Raw genomic sequence first — 15,031 nt, 5'->3', positions numbered from 1 at the left:
GGGGCCTTCCTGGTGGGCAGCGCCTGGCCTTCACCGTCTGCTTTATCAGCAGGCACAGGTCCGCCCTTGTCAGCGTGTCCTCGGGCGGCGAAGGGACGTCCCTGGCCTCCGTGTCCTCTTCTGAGATATGGGGTCTCCTAGGCCCTGTTGGGCAGACCGCTGAGTCCCAGGGCAGCAGGGACCACCCCCCGACAAGTGCATCCTCAGAAAGAAAGGGGAGAGAAGCCAGCCAGGATCACCCCCACAGTACGGCTCCCACGTTGTCTTCCACACAGAGAGCTGCGCCCCCACGGCGGACCTTGCTCCTTGCCGACCTGCATGCACCCTTCCCTGCCTTTCGGAGGGTGAGCCTGGGGCCGGGCCTGCCCCCTGCTGCCCTCTGGCCCAGCACACTTGCCCACTCGCCCCACACGGCCTGTGCCCCCCCGCGCCCTTGCAGCCCCTCCCCGCGGGCACTCGGGGGACCACCTCCCCGACCAGGCCGGTCCTGCTGCCCAGAGCCATGAGGGGCAGTGAAGCTGAACCTGTGCATGAGTCAGGGTCAGGGAACCCGAGCCCGTGTTTTCCTAGAAATCAATCTGGCTAGAAGTCGTGGGCGGCCATCTGGGCTGGGGCGCCCCCAGCCCTGCCCCTGAGCCCCCCAGTTGGCCGGCTGCAGCAAGAGAGGGGCGTCAGTCCAGCCCCGGTGGATGGAGGCCCTGGGGTAGAAGCAGGCAGGCCGAGGGTTCTCGGGTGCCCCTCCCTCATTCCCGGGGCACGGCCTCTGCTGGGCACGTCAGTCCGCATCGCCGAGAGAGACACCAGGCGAATGTGGCCTGGGGTTATCGCGGCAGCAATCAGCCCACGCGAGCAGCTGGGGCAGCTGCTGAATGGGGCTTTTTGGGCCACTTTGTGGCTTTTTGTGTGTTTTAACGTACTTGAAAACAAGCTATTACAATGGGGCAGGATGGACACAGGGCCGAGAGCCGACAGGTGGGCGGGGGGTCTCCCTGGCGTCTGTGTCCCCATGGGCTATGGCCCCGAGAAGGTCCTGTGTCCCCAGTGGCCTTCTCGGAAACGGGGGGTGTTTCCAGGTCCCCCCCGCGGACACCTGGCCGAGCCTCGGGTGCTGTCTGCGCCGGGTGCCTGCGGGCCTGGGGGCATCGGGGAGGCTGCCGGGCAGCTCAGAAGCGGAGTGTACATTCTGCATTCACGAACAGCTCTGACTGTCCTGTGTCCATTAGGCCGTGAAAGCCCCTCCTGCCGCCCTGCCCCCAACCTGGGGACCCCCTAACAGAGGGGTCGGTCCCAGAGAACCGGGCCGAGGCCGTTGTGAGTGGACCCTTCCGATCATGTCAGGGGACACCCAGGTGGGGGCACCCAGCTCCCAGAGGGGCAGCATGTCTGCCAAACCCACCGCCGCTCTGGCTTCCAGATACGAAAACACTGGGAACAAGGGTTCAACATCTAAATGCAAAACCTCTTAACCAGAGAGTCTGGGGACATGGATTAATCAAATCAGCCTGAAGGCTAGACGCATGTGAGCAGAGCGGGGACCTGCTCCAACATTGGAGCCACGGCAGGAGCGGGGGGCGTGTCCCTGAGGCCACGGGGCTGCCCGGCGCTGCCCAGCACGGTCCGGAGCCCCAGCCTCTGAGCCCATGTGCCCACGCCGAGCCGGTGCGGGGGGGACGCACCATCTGCACGGGGAGGACCTGCCTGACCCCTGCTCGCACAATGTGAAGAAGCCGGGCCACCGTGGAGATGAACGATCCTGCAGGAGGGATCAGAAGCTACATACTAAAGCAGACACGGGGCGGCAGAAGCAGGAACAACTGAGTTACATGAATCACGGTGCCCAAGAAAGTGCAGCGGCTAAAAAGACAGGGTCCAAAAAATGCCAAAAGGAAGGCCTGCAGGTGTGCACAAATGTTTCCGCATCGTACGCGAGAGGCCGCTCCTGGGGCCGCCCGAGGGGCTTGGGAGCGCGACTCTGGCTGAGGGTTTGGGAGCCTCCTGCTCTCCACAAACCACCATGTACGCGCCGCACTTGAATTTCAGAAGCTGTGTGTGTGCATTACCTCTGTAATAAGGATGAAATCACAAGTATTAAATGTTTTAAAATTTGAGCAGGTGTGCTGTTCACCTCATCACGTTTATGGTCTTGTTTACTTCAGCGCGTGCATTTCTCTGCAGTGAGATGGGGAGGCAGTCTACTCCTTTCAGGAGTCCTGTGAACTTTTGCTGAAATGTTTTATCATCAACCTGTGAATAGACCCACTTCCTGACTCAAGGATGGATCGGATTCTCCTAAACTGCGGGTACGATGGAGATGGAGTGTCCTTGCGCCCGACCGGGCCCCTCCCCTGGGGCCTGCCTCCAGCCGCCAGGGTCAGCGGGACATGGCTTGGCCACAGTGAGCATGGCAGCTTACCTTCACGGTCCTCTGCTCCTGAAGGCTGTGCTGAGCGCCGTCCCCGCCCCCCAAGCCTGGGCCGCCCAGCCCAGAGCCCCCCATGCGGCTTTCTGCCTCTTCCCACAGAAAAGCACCAGCAGCAGCAAAGGTTAGTTCAGTTACTCCGGGACCCTCCTTGCCAGCCGCCCCCGGATCCACCGCCCCCCGTCCTGAGAAGCAAGGGGGTGACCCCGCGGGCTCTGGGGGCCCCCGGCCACGCTCAGAGGCCGCCTTCCACGAAGAGAGCGGCCTCCGCCAAGCCGCCAAAGCTCCGTGTTAAACGTGAAACACCAACTGCTCTTTTATTCACACCAGATGCTATTTCAGAAAGACCGTGTCCGAGGTTATTTCTAGCAAGAGCGAGGGTTCTCTTCCTCAAGACTCGCAGACAGGGGCGCCCCGGCCACGGCGAGCAGCTGCGGGTCCCCAGCCACGAGGCTGGTGGAGCAGGTGGTGGAGGCCGAGGGTGGGCCTGGCAGGCCCGCGAGACGGCTGCAGACCACGCTGAAGGAGAAGCGGGGACGCACGAGGACCCTTTATTTCCCGGTTTTCTCAGGCACTCTTTCCAAAGGGGCTGGTTTTAAGATCTAGTGTGATTAAAAACGCCGGCTGGAGGTAGGTAGCGCGTGCCTGTGGGCTGCCGGCGTCTGAGGCCAGGAGCGGCGGGGACGCGCGCTCGGTCCACGCACGGCGGTCGTGGTTAGTTTTGTCGGCGTGAGTGAGCGAGTAGCGTTAGTCGTGCGCGGAGTGAAATACACGATCGTCCCTGAGACTGTTTGTGCTCCCGTGTTTGGAGGCTCGGGGCCACAGAGTGATGCCTCCGGGCCACGTGAGGGCAGGACAAACATCCTCGCAGGACAGACAGTGCATTTCCTACGGCAGGTAGGGTTTTGACATCGGGGGAGGAGAGAGTTAAAATGTGATTATGGCCAGTGAGGCGTGGCGCACACCCAGGAGGGCCGTGGGCTGCCAGAGCTGGACGCGGCTCCCCACGGAGGGGCAGTGGCGAGAGGGCTTTACTTCTCCTCTGTGGACAGGTGGTACAGAGCCTCGCCCAGGCGCGCCAGCTCCTCCTTGTGCTCCAGGTCCTGGTACAGGCCCATGGGAACCGCGTCCAGGCCGTGCAGCAGCCCGAACAGGCAGCCCGCGATGGTCCCCGTGGCCGCGCTCTCACCTGGAATGAAACGCACGTCCTCAGGGGCCCCGGGGTCGAGGCGGTCGGGCGTGGCCCGTCTCAGAGACCCTCAGGGCAGCCCCCGCCCCGGGGTCCAACCCAGGGGACTTGCTGTCCCTCTCCCACCCTCCCTCCTTGCACACCCTGACACACGTGTGTGCGGATGCCCGGGCCGTCCTGGGGGCCGGGCACTCGGGGAGCTCACGTCTGCGGGCGCTGGCGTCTCTACCACCTCCGCACCAGGGACCGAGGGGCCCGGATGCCCACGGAGACTCCGTGCTCAGCTCGAGGTGGTGTTTGCCAGGACTCCCCTCATTTCACACCCGCAGGGGAGAGCGGGCCCCGGGAGGCGGGGAATCCCTCGTCCCGGCCACCCCTGGAGGGCTCGAACCCGCGGCCGCCTGATGCAAAGGGCTACAGAGCCCTCTCCGGCTACAGAATCTGTACCAGCAGGACCCCCGCTCTTAGCCCGACGCCTTGAAGGAGAGGGACGCACACCCCGGCTCCCCCAGGTGCCCTTTTCTCATGACCCCGACTCCAACGGCCACTCGAGGCAGCACCACGCCCAGAGAAGGACAAACATTCCGGGGGGTCAGGAGGCCGGGCCCTTGGACATCCCGGGAGGGTGCTTTGGGGTGAGAAGGGGGTGCTGGTCGCCTGGAACCCAAGACCATTAAAGAAGGCGGTCTCACCTCCGTGACACATGGCCCGGTGGCAGAGCTCCGCCCAGCTGTCGTCTGCTCCTAGGAGAGCGTCGTAGGCGATCATGGGGGCATCGTGGCCCCGCCGGCCCCCTCGGCCTTCCGAGCTCCATTTTCGGTAAGCCTGCAGGAAGAGCCAGGGGTCAGGGTCATGCGAGACGTGAAGCCAATGTTGGCTGGAGCGTGAGCTTCCTGGGTTCGTCCAGGGTGCCGCTGGGCACCTACTCACTGTGCTGCACTGCCCCAGGGCTGGGGTGACCGTGCCCGGGAAAGATCCCCTTCTCGTGCTCCTACGGATACAGGCATTCCAAAGACAAACAAACCTGACCACGTGTTGGGTAGCCGCCAAGTCTGTGGTGACGGAGCCACGCGACCCGTGTCTGAGCGGAGCATGGGGCTAGCGGGCAAGGGTGGGCCGGGTGGTGGTGCCGAATGAAGCCTGGGGGTGCGCCATGAGCGGAAAGGCTGGAGAGAGCCGGGAGCGGGCAGGGGCCGGGGTGCAGACTGGCCGGTCGCACCCCGGTGCCCTGGAGACAGAGTCAGCTTGGTTTGGGGCAGCACCATCTGCAGGACCGCACACCAGGGCCTTCCTGCATCCAGGGGAGGTTCCTGGGGGGCACTTAGAGGGGCGGTAGGGAGCACCCGAGGAGGAAGGGTGGGCCCTCCCTCCCCCTCCCCCTCCCCCTCCCCCTCCCCCTCTCCCTCTCCCCTTGCACCGTCCGGACACCTGGAATGCAGATGCTCTGGCTGGAGCCGGAGTGGCCAGCTTGGAGGACAGTGTGCCCTCAGAAGACAGAGGGCCCACACAGAATGTCCTCAGCTCCTCACCGCAAGGGACTTGCAACTCAGCTTTGGCATCCGTGGACATACGGGTAATAAGTGTCTATCTTGGCTAAGCCACAGTGACTCAGGGTTTTCCCTTGTGCTACCAAACCCGATGCTGACTGTGTCAGCCAGTTAGGGGTCTTCTCAGCATGAGGACGAGGGCCTGCACAACCTTATTCATTTATTACGACTTTAAGTCCTAGCCCCTAGAAAAAATGAAATGGAATGGAACATCTTTAACAATCGTATTTTCCCCAAACTTTCTAGCACGTACCATGCTTTAAATGAGAGAAAATGGAAAGATAAAGTTTTGTCTGCTTCACACATGCTTCCTCCAGGAAGGTTTCCACACCCGTCCCCGCGGCTGCTCTGGGCCCCTGGTTGCTGCCGGGGGAGCCCCAGGCCGGGCGCTAGACGCGGCAGGAACACGGCGTGGACCCCAGGCCGTGGGACCCTGACAAGTCCTGTCCCCAGCCCTCGGACCTGGCAAGACTCACCTTGTCCCTCGCCTCGGAGTCGTAGCAGTCGGGGAAGACAGCTTTGCTTCCCGTGTCGTCGCTGATCTTTCTCTCCTCCAAGTAAAACTGCCATTTGGCTTCAAAGTAAAACCAGTGCTCCTGGTATTCTAAACATAAAGAACGGGGTGGGCTGCACGCACGGGGCGGGAGGTGGGGGCTGAGCCCCACCCGGCGACCGCTCTGCGGCTCGGTCATGCTTGTGTCTGCAGCTACTTTGGAACCAGAGTGAGGAAGGTGGAGACGGGGCCCAAAGCGACCCCAAACCTTGTTGACTCTATTCCGAACCCAAGGCCGGGACTGCAGTGCTTCCAAGAGCATCCCCTTGAAAATTCTGAGCCTGTATCTCTTCCCTGACGCAACGCAGCCTGGGAGGAGGCATTTCCTTACTCCCGGCTGACCGCCTGGCGCGCAAGCCCAGAGGGGTTGAAAGGAGCTTCCAAGACCACAGGGTGAAGAGGACGTTCGTGGCGGCAGCTACGCCAGCGCAGGTGTAGACGCACGAGCCGCTGGGCGTCCCTCCGGCAGGCGGCTGGGCTGGCATACCGTGGCGGCCTCCTCGCCAGCCCGATGGAAACTCCTGGCTCACGGGGCACAGTGCTGCCCGCGGGAGAGGGGACGGCTCGGGGGCTGCAGGCAGGCCCCGGGACAGGTCTGGGGATGTGGCTCCAAGTCCGAGGGGGCCAGAGGCCCCTGGGAAGCTGGCCGAGTCTGCTTTACAGAACGAAAAGCAGAGCCGACCTAAGGTTGAGCCAAGACGACCGGGCCCGACGGGAAGCCCCAGCCGCCCTGCAGAGACCAGCGCTCGGCCCGTGTGCGGCCGCCTCTCTCCCGGCCGGTGGGCAGCCAAGTCTGGGAACAGATGTCCAAGCAGTAAGACAGGGAACTGTTATGCCATTGTCTTTGCTGCCAGTGGGCACCACCTAGCAGAAGGCCCTGGAAGAATCGAACACGACCGTCTCTGGACGATTTGGGGTTTCTGTTAAAAAGGGTGTGTTTCATAGGAGGTCATAAAACTCCAGGTTGAACACATTTAAAACTAAACAGAAAGAATAGTCTCAGATTTTCTGACCAATGCCTGTCCTCCCTGTTCCTGTCCAGGAGCATCCCCGTGGCTGCTCTGTGGGAAACCCTGGGGGAGGCCAGAGCTCTGGGGACCGTCCCTGACACAGCGTGAATGCACTGCATGGCCCACACTCGGCCCTGTTGACCTGTCTCTCCCAGGTGGGAGGAGGTGGCCACAGGCAGCCTCACCTGCTGCAGAGAGCCCGGGGTAAGAGCGACTTAAGCCAGGAGAAAATAAGGCCAGTGTGGAGCTCTGTTCTATAATTAAGTCTATAGGGGGACACTTCAGTTCACGGTGGGCACGAGGTTCTCCGCTTCCCATCAGAACGGGGCCCAGTGGATGAGAGTTTCCCCACACTGCAGAAGGAGAGGCAAAGTTCTCCTTTTCAAGTTGTTCTGGAAGCTTCTCCAGAGGCATTTAGAATGAGTCCCCGCTTGTGGAGGGTGACAATGACTCATGGGTTTCCTGTCTCAAGACCTCGGCCTTGGGCTGCCCAGAAAACCAACAACCTTGCTCTTGCACTCACACCCGCAGCCCCCTCTGCCCCGGGACAAACGCGGCAACTTACGCCAGAAACCCTCCTGGACAACTTGAGAACATCCTCACGCAGCTCCCATCCCTCCCAGAGGGAGAGAGCCCTGTGGAGGGCTGGCCGCCCGAGGAGAAGCCGTGGGCTTCCTAGTCCTGCACCTGCTTCTCGCGTCTGGTCCGTCAGGCCACCACTCGCCCAACCGCAGCCGCACCGCAATCCCCTAGGACCTCTGCTGGACAAGCTGATGGATACCCCACGGGGGGCCAAGGAGGGTGTGTGTCATTTGACGGCGGGTTTGAGGTAACTGGGGACAGACAGACATCCCTGGGTGTAAATGTCACCAGTGGGCACAGATGCCCGTCTGGCCTTCGTGGCAGCAGACTTCGGGTCAGGCCGTCCATAAGGTGCAGGAGCAGTGCAGACGTCAGTGTGGGTGTCCCTCGCCCGTCTCCGGGGAATGGGCTACTTAAGGACCATCTGGAAAACCGAACCTAAGCATGCACCCCTCTCGTCTCTCCGGCTGCCGTCAGACAGCAGGAGGCCCGGGGTCGGGATGCAGCCGCTCACACTGTGCCGGGTCTCCTGGCTACTGGGGTCCCCTGGGCAGGTGTCGTCCTCCGCCAGGGGTGCCTCGGCCCCCTTGGTGGGGTCAGCCCTCAGTTTCAGTGTGGGGCGAACCGTCTGGGAGCCCTGTGTGTCCAAATCTGCCCCGAGGCTGAATCAGAGCAACCCGTTCAAGTGCGACAGGAAGGGGGGCCGGGCTCACCTGCCAGGTGCCGGATGGTCTTCTTACAGTATTCCTCAGCCAGCGGGATCGTCCGCATCATGTCCCTGCCCCACTGCTCCAGAGGCTTCCCTTGTGCAGCGTATGATGCAAACAGGGCTGTGCACAGGGACCCGAGGAAGCCTGCAGGGCGGGGGGCAGAACAACACAACGATGGCATCTGGGCTCGCGTCCTGGGCCGTTGCCCTGTGCACGCTGGCCTTCTGTTTCCTGCACAAAGGGGTGCCATGACCCCTAGCAAGGGCCGTCACAGAGGAGCGCCGCCAGGCCAGCCCGAGACGCACGGAGACCACAGCCACGCAGGAAAGGGCATGGCCATCTCCAGAGATGCTCTCAGTGGCTCGCTGGCCACTCTGGGAGGCATCGCCATGGGCTGGGAGTGAGTGTCCAGTTCTCAGACCCACTACCGTGCTGACCACCTGCCATCACCCCGCCCCCTCTGGGTATCCAGCATCTAGGACGCGCACACGGTAACACGACCACGACGCTTGCAGCCAGCCGTATCTGGAACACTGGACAGGAGCCGACATGCCTTCCCTGGCGTTGCCCGCATGCCATCAAACCCTCAGTGTTTCATCAAATCTTTCATTAGAAACAAATTATATGAGGGGCGCCTGGGTGGCTCAGTCGTTAAGCGTCTGCCTTCAGCTTGGGTCATGATCCCAGGGTCCTGGGATCGAGCCCTGCATCGTGCTCCCTGCTCTGCGGGAAGCCTGCTTATCCCTCTCCCTCTCCCCCTGCTCGTGCTCTCTCTCTCTCTGTTGAAAAAATAAATAAAATCTTAAAAAAAAAAAAAGTGGCCTTGAAAGAAGGAACAGTGGCTGGGCAGCAGCGAGCAGTCTGTGGACCTGCAGGGGCTGGGGAGGGCGCGCCACCTGCCTTGCCAGGATTCAAGGTGGTTACAGGTGTGGGAGTTCCAAGTCCTTCTTTTTTTTTTTTTTTTTTTTAAGATTTTATTTATTTATTTGGGAGAGAGAGAGAGCACATGAGAGGGGGAGGGCCAGAGGGAGAAGCAGACTCCCCGCTGAGCAGGGAGCCTGATGCAGGACTCGATCCCAGGACTCCAGGATCATGACCTGAGCTGAAGGCAGTCGCTTAACCAACTGAGCCACCCAGGCGCCCCAAGTCCTTCTTTTTTAAACTTAGGCGCTGCCTGCCCTTCGAGGTCATGACTCACAGTCAGCTGGGGCCCCACCTGCCTTACCTCCGTGTGCTGGACATGCGGTGGGGAACCCCGGGGCGCAGCTGCCGAAGCACCAGCCAAGAGGCCCGTTGTTCTACCCACTCTCTCCTCGTGCTCAGGGAGACCCAGCTCCCAGCGCCTCCATCCAGGTGGGCAAACAGAGGCATGGGTGGTGAAGGGGTGCAGCTCATGAGGCCCGTGAGTGTTGGTCTGGCTCAGGCCCCACCCGGGGGCAGCACTTGGCAGCAGATGATGCCCAACGCTTGTGACATAAATGTGCATGCCCAGGACGTCAACCCAAAGCCCAGCTTCCCTCAGACAACTGGGGCTGCTCTTTCTTCCTGGCGCAAACGGCCCTGCACCTGCTGGGGATTCTCCCCTCCAGCATCGCCACGCTCCATGCCAGGCCTGCTTTTAGGTCGAAAACAGAGCGTAAGCAGACCTGAAGACGGAGAAGGCCAAGTCCACCGACAGGCAAACGAACCACACGGTGGGTAGGGCTTCCGCGGGCGCCACACAGGAAGCGTCACCTGTGGGGTGGTTGTGGGTCATCCTGCCACACTCGACGCTCACTTCCACGAGTGTCTCCAGGCGCTCGGGCTTCCAGTACCGCATGCCGATGCACATGGCTTTGGTGGCGGCTCCAAACCCCGAGCCTACACGGAACACAGAATACCCAGTTTCAGACGTGTGCTCCAATAACCACCCCCTCCGGCAACCGAACTTTCACATGTAACCCGAACACGTATGGAATGTTTATCACAGTGTCATTTAAGTGAGTGAAAATAAGCAGACGACCCAAATGCCCGACAAAGAGCACAGAGTAAGTAACTTGCAGAGCTCCCGTATGTTGGAACATTATTCCGGCATTGAACCCAGAATTTCTGATGGCTTGGGGAAGTGCTCTTAACATGCTCTCCAGGGAAAACGTGGTGCACAGAGCTGCAGACAGCAGGCTTTAAGCTGGACACATTTGCTCTCTGGGAAGGGAGTTCAGCTGAGCTGTAAATGTGCGGGTTTCAGGGCCCCAGGGTGTGACAGGGTCCCGCTGTGACGCAGGGCGATGTGCAGCACCAGCTCCCCAGTAAAGATGGTGGACCTGGCCGCCAGTCGCTCCAAAGATTTTCTCATGCTCTCCTGCCCTCCCACCCACCACAGACCCGGGGCCACAGGTCCGTATGCATTTCCTAGAGTTGCATGTGTGTGGCATCATGCAGAATATGGTTTCTTTTGCCTGGCATCTTTCACCCAGGGTGACCACTCGGATGCATCCGAGCCGTCCTGCGGCATAGCTGACCTCTTCTCCAGCTGGGTGGACTCTGCGTGCGGAGCGGCTGCCACTCTGCCCTCCCACCTGCTGACGCCTGCTGACACCTGGCCTCCCACCTGCTGACACCTGCCCTCCCACCTGCTAATACCTGCCGACACCTGCTGATGCCTAGGCTGTTTCCATTGGTGGACGACCTGTGAACACTCCTAACCAAATCTTTGTACGGACACACGCTTTCTTTTCTCGCGGGCAGACTCCTCGGACTAGACCGTTTAGCTCACCCGACGGATGAGAGGAGGAGCTGCCAAACTGGCTTCCAAAGTGGTTGTCGTGTTCTATGTCCCACCGGCAGCTCCTCTTCGCCCCTGATGCTCTTCACGGTCAGTCTTTCCACAACAGCATACGTGGTGGTGTCTCGTTTCCTAAGAATAATCCTGCTGAGCATGTTTTCATGTGCTTGTTGGCCACTCCTGTCTCTTCCTGGGGGAATTGCTCCCTTAATATTTCTCTCGTTTCTGTTTTGGGTTGTTTGTTTTCTTATTAAGTTTTAAGAGTTCTGAGTATTTATCAGATGTGTGCTTTGCAAGTATTTTCTCCCAATCTGTGATTTGCTGTTTTATTCTTTCAACCGTCTTCTGGAGAGCAGGATGAATTTGGGGAGCATGTGTCCCCTTCAGTTCCCTGGGAGAGTTGTGTGCAACTGGTTCTCTTTCTTCTGTAGCTGTTTGGTAGAATTTTCCAGTGAGGCCATCTGAGCCTGGGGTTTTCTTTGTAGTTTCTCTCAGATATAGTGCTATTTAGATGATCTACTTCCTCTCGAGTAACCTTTGGCAGTTTGTGTCCTTCGAGGAACTTGTCCATTTCATCTAAGTTGTTAAATTTATTGGAACGAATTTTTAATAATATTCCCTTATTTCCTGTCAAATGATCTTCCAGCGGAGATCGCCTCTCCGCTGGACGCTGGCACTTTGGGTCCCCTTTTGTCCTGACTGGTCTGGCTCTAGGTTCGTCAACTTCTTCATCTTCTTAAAGAACCAGCATTTGATTTTGTCAATTTTCTCTTTTTGTTGTTGTTGTTGTTGTTGTTTTGTGGCACTGATTTCCACTTGGATCTGAAGGGTTTAATTTGCCCTTTATTCTCCAGTCTCTCAATGTGAATATTGAGGCCTTAATATTGATTCTCTGCCCACAATCATGGGTTTGTCTATTTCTCTTGCAGTTCTATCGGCTTCAGCCTACTACATTGTACAGCTTGGTTGTTAGTACACGAATGCTTGGGTTGGCTCTGTCTTCCTGGTGAACAGGTGCGTTGTCATGATGAAATTGCCTTCTTGGGGTGCCTGGGTGGCTCAGCCGTTCAGCGTCTGCCTTCGGCTCGGGTCGTGATCCCGGGATCCGGGGATCGAGCCCCGCGTCGGGCTCCCTGCTCGGCGGGAAGCCTGCCACTCCCTCCCCCACTCCCCCTGCTTGTGTTCCCTCTCTCGCTGTCTCTCTCTCTCTGTCAAAAAATAAATAAAAATCTTTAAAAAAAAAAAAAAAGAAAGAAATTGCCTTCTTTTCCCCGGCAGTGGTCTTTGCTCCAAAACTTGCTTTTTGTGATATTAACAGAGCAAGCTTTCCTCCAACTGGTGTTCGCATGGTGAACCCTTCCTCCGACTAACCTACCTATGCCTTCATATGTAAAGTGCATTTCCCATGAGCAGCCTAGAGCTGGGACTTGCTTCTTCCTCCCACCTGAGCCCCTGCCATTTATTTGGAGTCATTAGACCATTTACATTAGATGTGATTACTGATGTGATCAGGGTCAAGTCTGTCGTCCTGTTTTTGCTTCCTTTTCTCTCTTGTCTGCCTATTTTGGGTCGAATATTCCTGAGCAGTGAGATAAGATGCCCACCATGTGGGGGCAATGCCCGCCACCACAAGGAGGAGCCCTCAGGCCTCGGCCCTCTTCTCTGGTCTCTGGTCTCTGCCAGAGGAGGACGCAACACAGGGACGCAGGGTTGACGCTTCCCTCCCTGGAAAGAGAAGACACGCAGGAAAACCTGCATTGGTAGCATGCTCTGCTCTCCCGTGGCGGTGCGTCCTGAAGCCGAGGTGGGGCTCGTGCCGCAGCAGAGGCCCGTTCTCTCCCCGCGGGGCAGCCACTCCTGCGGCGTTGGTTAGGGCTGTGTGACGCTCAGCAGTTCAGGGAAGGTCATGCATACCTGGAATAGCGGAAGTGTTCCCCTGATGAGGCTGAAGAGTCCAAGGCCAAGGGACAACCTTGCACCTGGTCTCCCCAGATGGGAGCGTTCCAGGCTGGGACTTGGGTCACTTGCGGCGGCTTCCCTGGCAAATACTTCTAAAAGATTCCACTTTCTCTTTCGTTTGCTTTTTAGTTACAACTGTCTTGTGATGTTAATAGTTGCTGTGGGGCTGAGTACCCCGCCTGTAACTTACCACAGCCCCCTCACGCCTCGGACAAGCACCGTGGGGCCGCTCACCTCCACCCTCCCCAGCCGGCCTCCGCCACGCTGCGTCCGACACCTGCTCACGAGCACTTTATAAACCCATGGTACATGACTAGTTTTGAAGTCGATGATCCTTTGAAGAGATTTCAGTAGTAAGTTACAAATTCTTCCCTATTTAGCCATGTGATTACGATTTCTGTCGAAGTTCTTCTCCTGTGGATTCCATTCTGTGCTCGGTTCCTTCTGCCCGAATGACGGCCGTCCCTTAAGCTTCCTCACAGTGTGAGCGCTGGTGATGAAACCCTTTAGCTTCTGTTTGCCTGGAAAGGGCTATGTGGCCATTGCTTCTGTAGGACTCTGTTCTGGGATAATTCCAGGTGAGTGTTTGGTGCCCACATGACCTGCTTCTCACAAGAGACCCACACCCTCCTCCCTGGGCTGTCAGCACACAGTGCGGTTTTCTCCTTATTATTAGTTTGGAGAAATTTGAATGCCATGTGCCATGGTGTAGTGTTCCCCATGTTTCTGTGCTTGGAAGTTACTGAGTTTCTTCAATCTGTGGGTTTACAGTTTTCATCAAATTTGGAGAGATTTTGGCCACTATTTCTTTTTTTTTCCTTTTTTGGGGGGTTTTATTAAAATTCAAGTTAGCTAACATACAGTGTATTATTGGTTTCAGAGGTAGAGTTCAGTGATTCATCAGTCTTATATCACACCCAGTGCTCATCGCATCACGGGCCCTCCTTCACGCCCATCCCCCAGTTACCCCCTCCCCCTGCCCCCTCCCCTCCAGCAACCCTCAGTCTGTTTCCCAGAGTTAAGAGTCTCTTATGGTTTGTCTCCCTCTCTGATTTCATCTCATTTTATTTTTTCTTCCCTTTCCCTTTGTTCATCTTTTTTTTCTTAAATTCCACATATCAGTGAGATCATATGATAATTTTCTTTCTCTGATTTATTTCCCTTAGCATAATACCCTCCAGTTCCATCCACATCGTTGCAAATAGCAAGATTTCATTCCTTTTGATGGCTGCATAATATTCCATTATATATATATACACCACATCTTCTTTATCCATTCATCTGTTGATGGACATCTGGGCTCTTTCCACAGTTTGGCTATTGTGGACATTGCTGCTATAAACATCGGGGTGCACGTACCCCTCCGGATCACTACATCTGTATCTTTGGGGTAAATACCCAGTAGTGCAATTGCTGGATCATATGGTAGCTCTATTTTCAACTTTTTGAGGAACCTCCATACTGTTTTCCAGAGTGGCTGCACCAGCTTGCATTCCCACCAACAGTGTAGGAGGGTTCCCCTTTCTCCGCATCCCCGCCAACATCTGTCGTTTCCTGACTTGTTAATTTTAGCCATTCTGACTGGTGTGAGGTGGTATCTCATTGAGGTTTTGATTTGGATTTCCCTGATGCCTAGCGATTTTGAGCACTTTTTTGTGTGTCTGTTGGCCGTTTGGATGTCTTCTTTGCAGAAATGTCTGTTCGTGTCTTCTGAGATTTTGGCCACCATTTCTTCAAATCATTTTGTTGCCCTCCGCTCTGTGCGGAGCCCTGTCACAGGCACATGAGGTTGCTGTAAGTTGCCTATGGCTCACTGGTGCTCTTCTCATACTTTTGGACTTTTTTTTCTCTGTGCCCCCTTCTGGGTTGTTTCTATTGCTGTGCCTTCAGACTCATCAGGTTTTTCTTCTGAAATGCCTAATCTGCTGTTAATCTCAGCCAATGCATTTAGAAAGTCAGACATTCTAGTGTTTTTTCTGGAAATGTGATTTAGGTTCTTTTTATACATCCATGTCCTTACTTAACTTTCAACCTATGGAATACATACTATTTTATACCTGTTTGATAACTCTAACCTCTGCATCAGGTTTAATTGGTTTCGATTGAGTTTTCTCCTCAATATAGATTATATTTTCCTCCTTCTTTCCTGCCAAGTAACATGATTGGATGCCATCCTCAGTATAAACCCAGACAGGGGTCCAACCTCAGTATAAACCCCAAGGGGAGGTCCATCCTCAGTATAAACCCCAAGGGGGGGGTCCATCCTCAGTAGAAACCCCAAGGGGGGGTCCATCCTCA

General features: G+C 57.2%; 1 protein-coding gene across 1 annotated transcript in view; it reads right to left on the bottom strand.

The window, feature by feature from the left end:
- Positions 1–3,450: 3,450 nt before the first annotated feature.
- ADPRHL1 (ADP-ribosylhydrolase like 1) overlaps positions 3,451–15,031 on the bottom strand; it is a 21,629-nt gene continuing 10,048 nt past the window's right edge. Inside the window, exons 3-7 of the mRNA XM_021696019.1 lie at positions 9,745–9,870; positions 8,014–8,154; positions 5,632–5,759; positions 4,301–4,433; positions 3,451–3,608 (exon numbers count right to left, since the gene is read on the bottom strand). Coding sequence (XP_021551694.1) covers positions 3,451–3,608; positions 4,301–4,433; positions 5,632–5,759; positions 8,014–8,154; positions 9,745–9,870 — 686 coding nt within the window. The remainder of the gene's footprint in view (positions 3,609–4,300; positions 4,434–5,631; positions 5,760–8,013; positions 8,155–9,744; positions 9,871–15,031) is intronic.

The sequence above is a fragment of the Neomonachus schauinslandi genome, chromosome 3, assembly GCF_002201575.2.
Source record: "Neomonachus schauinslandi chromosome 3, ASM220157v2, whole genome shotgun sequence".
Lineage (NCBI taxonomy): Eukaryota > Metazoa > Chordata > Mammalia > Carnivora > Phocidae > Neomonachus > Neomonachus schauinslandi.
The sequence above is the reverse complement of the archived record's forward strand: the minus strand, read 5'-3'. Positions and strand labels throughout refer to the sequence as shown.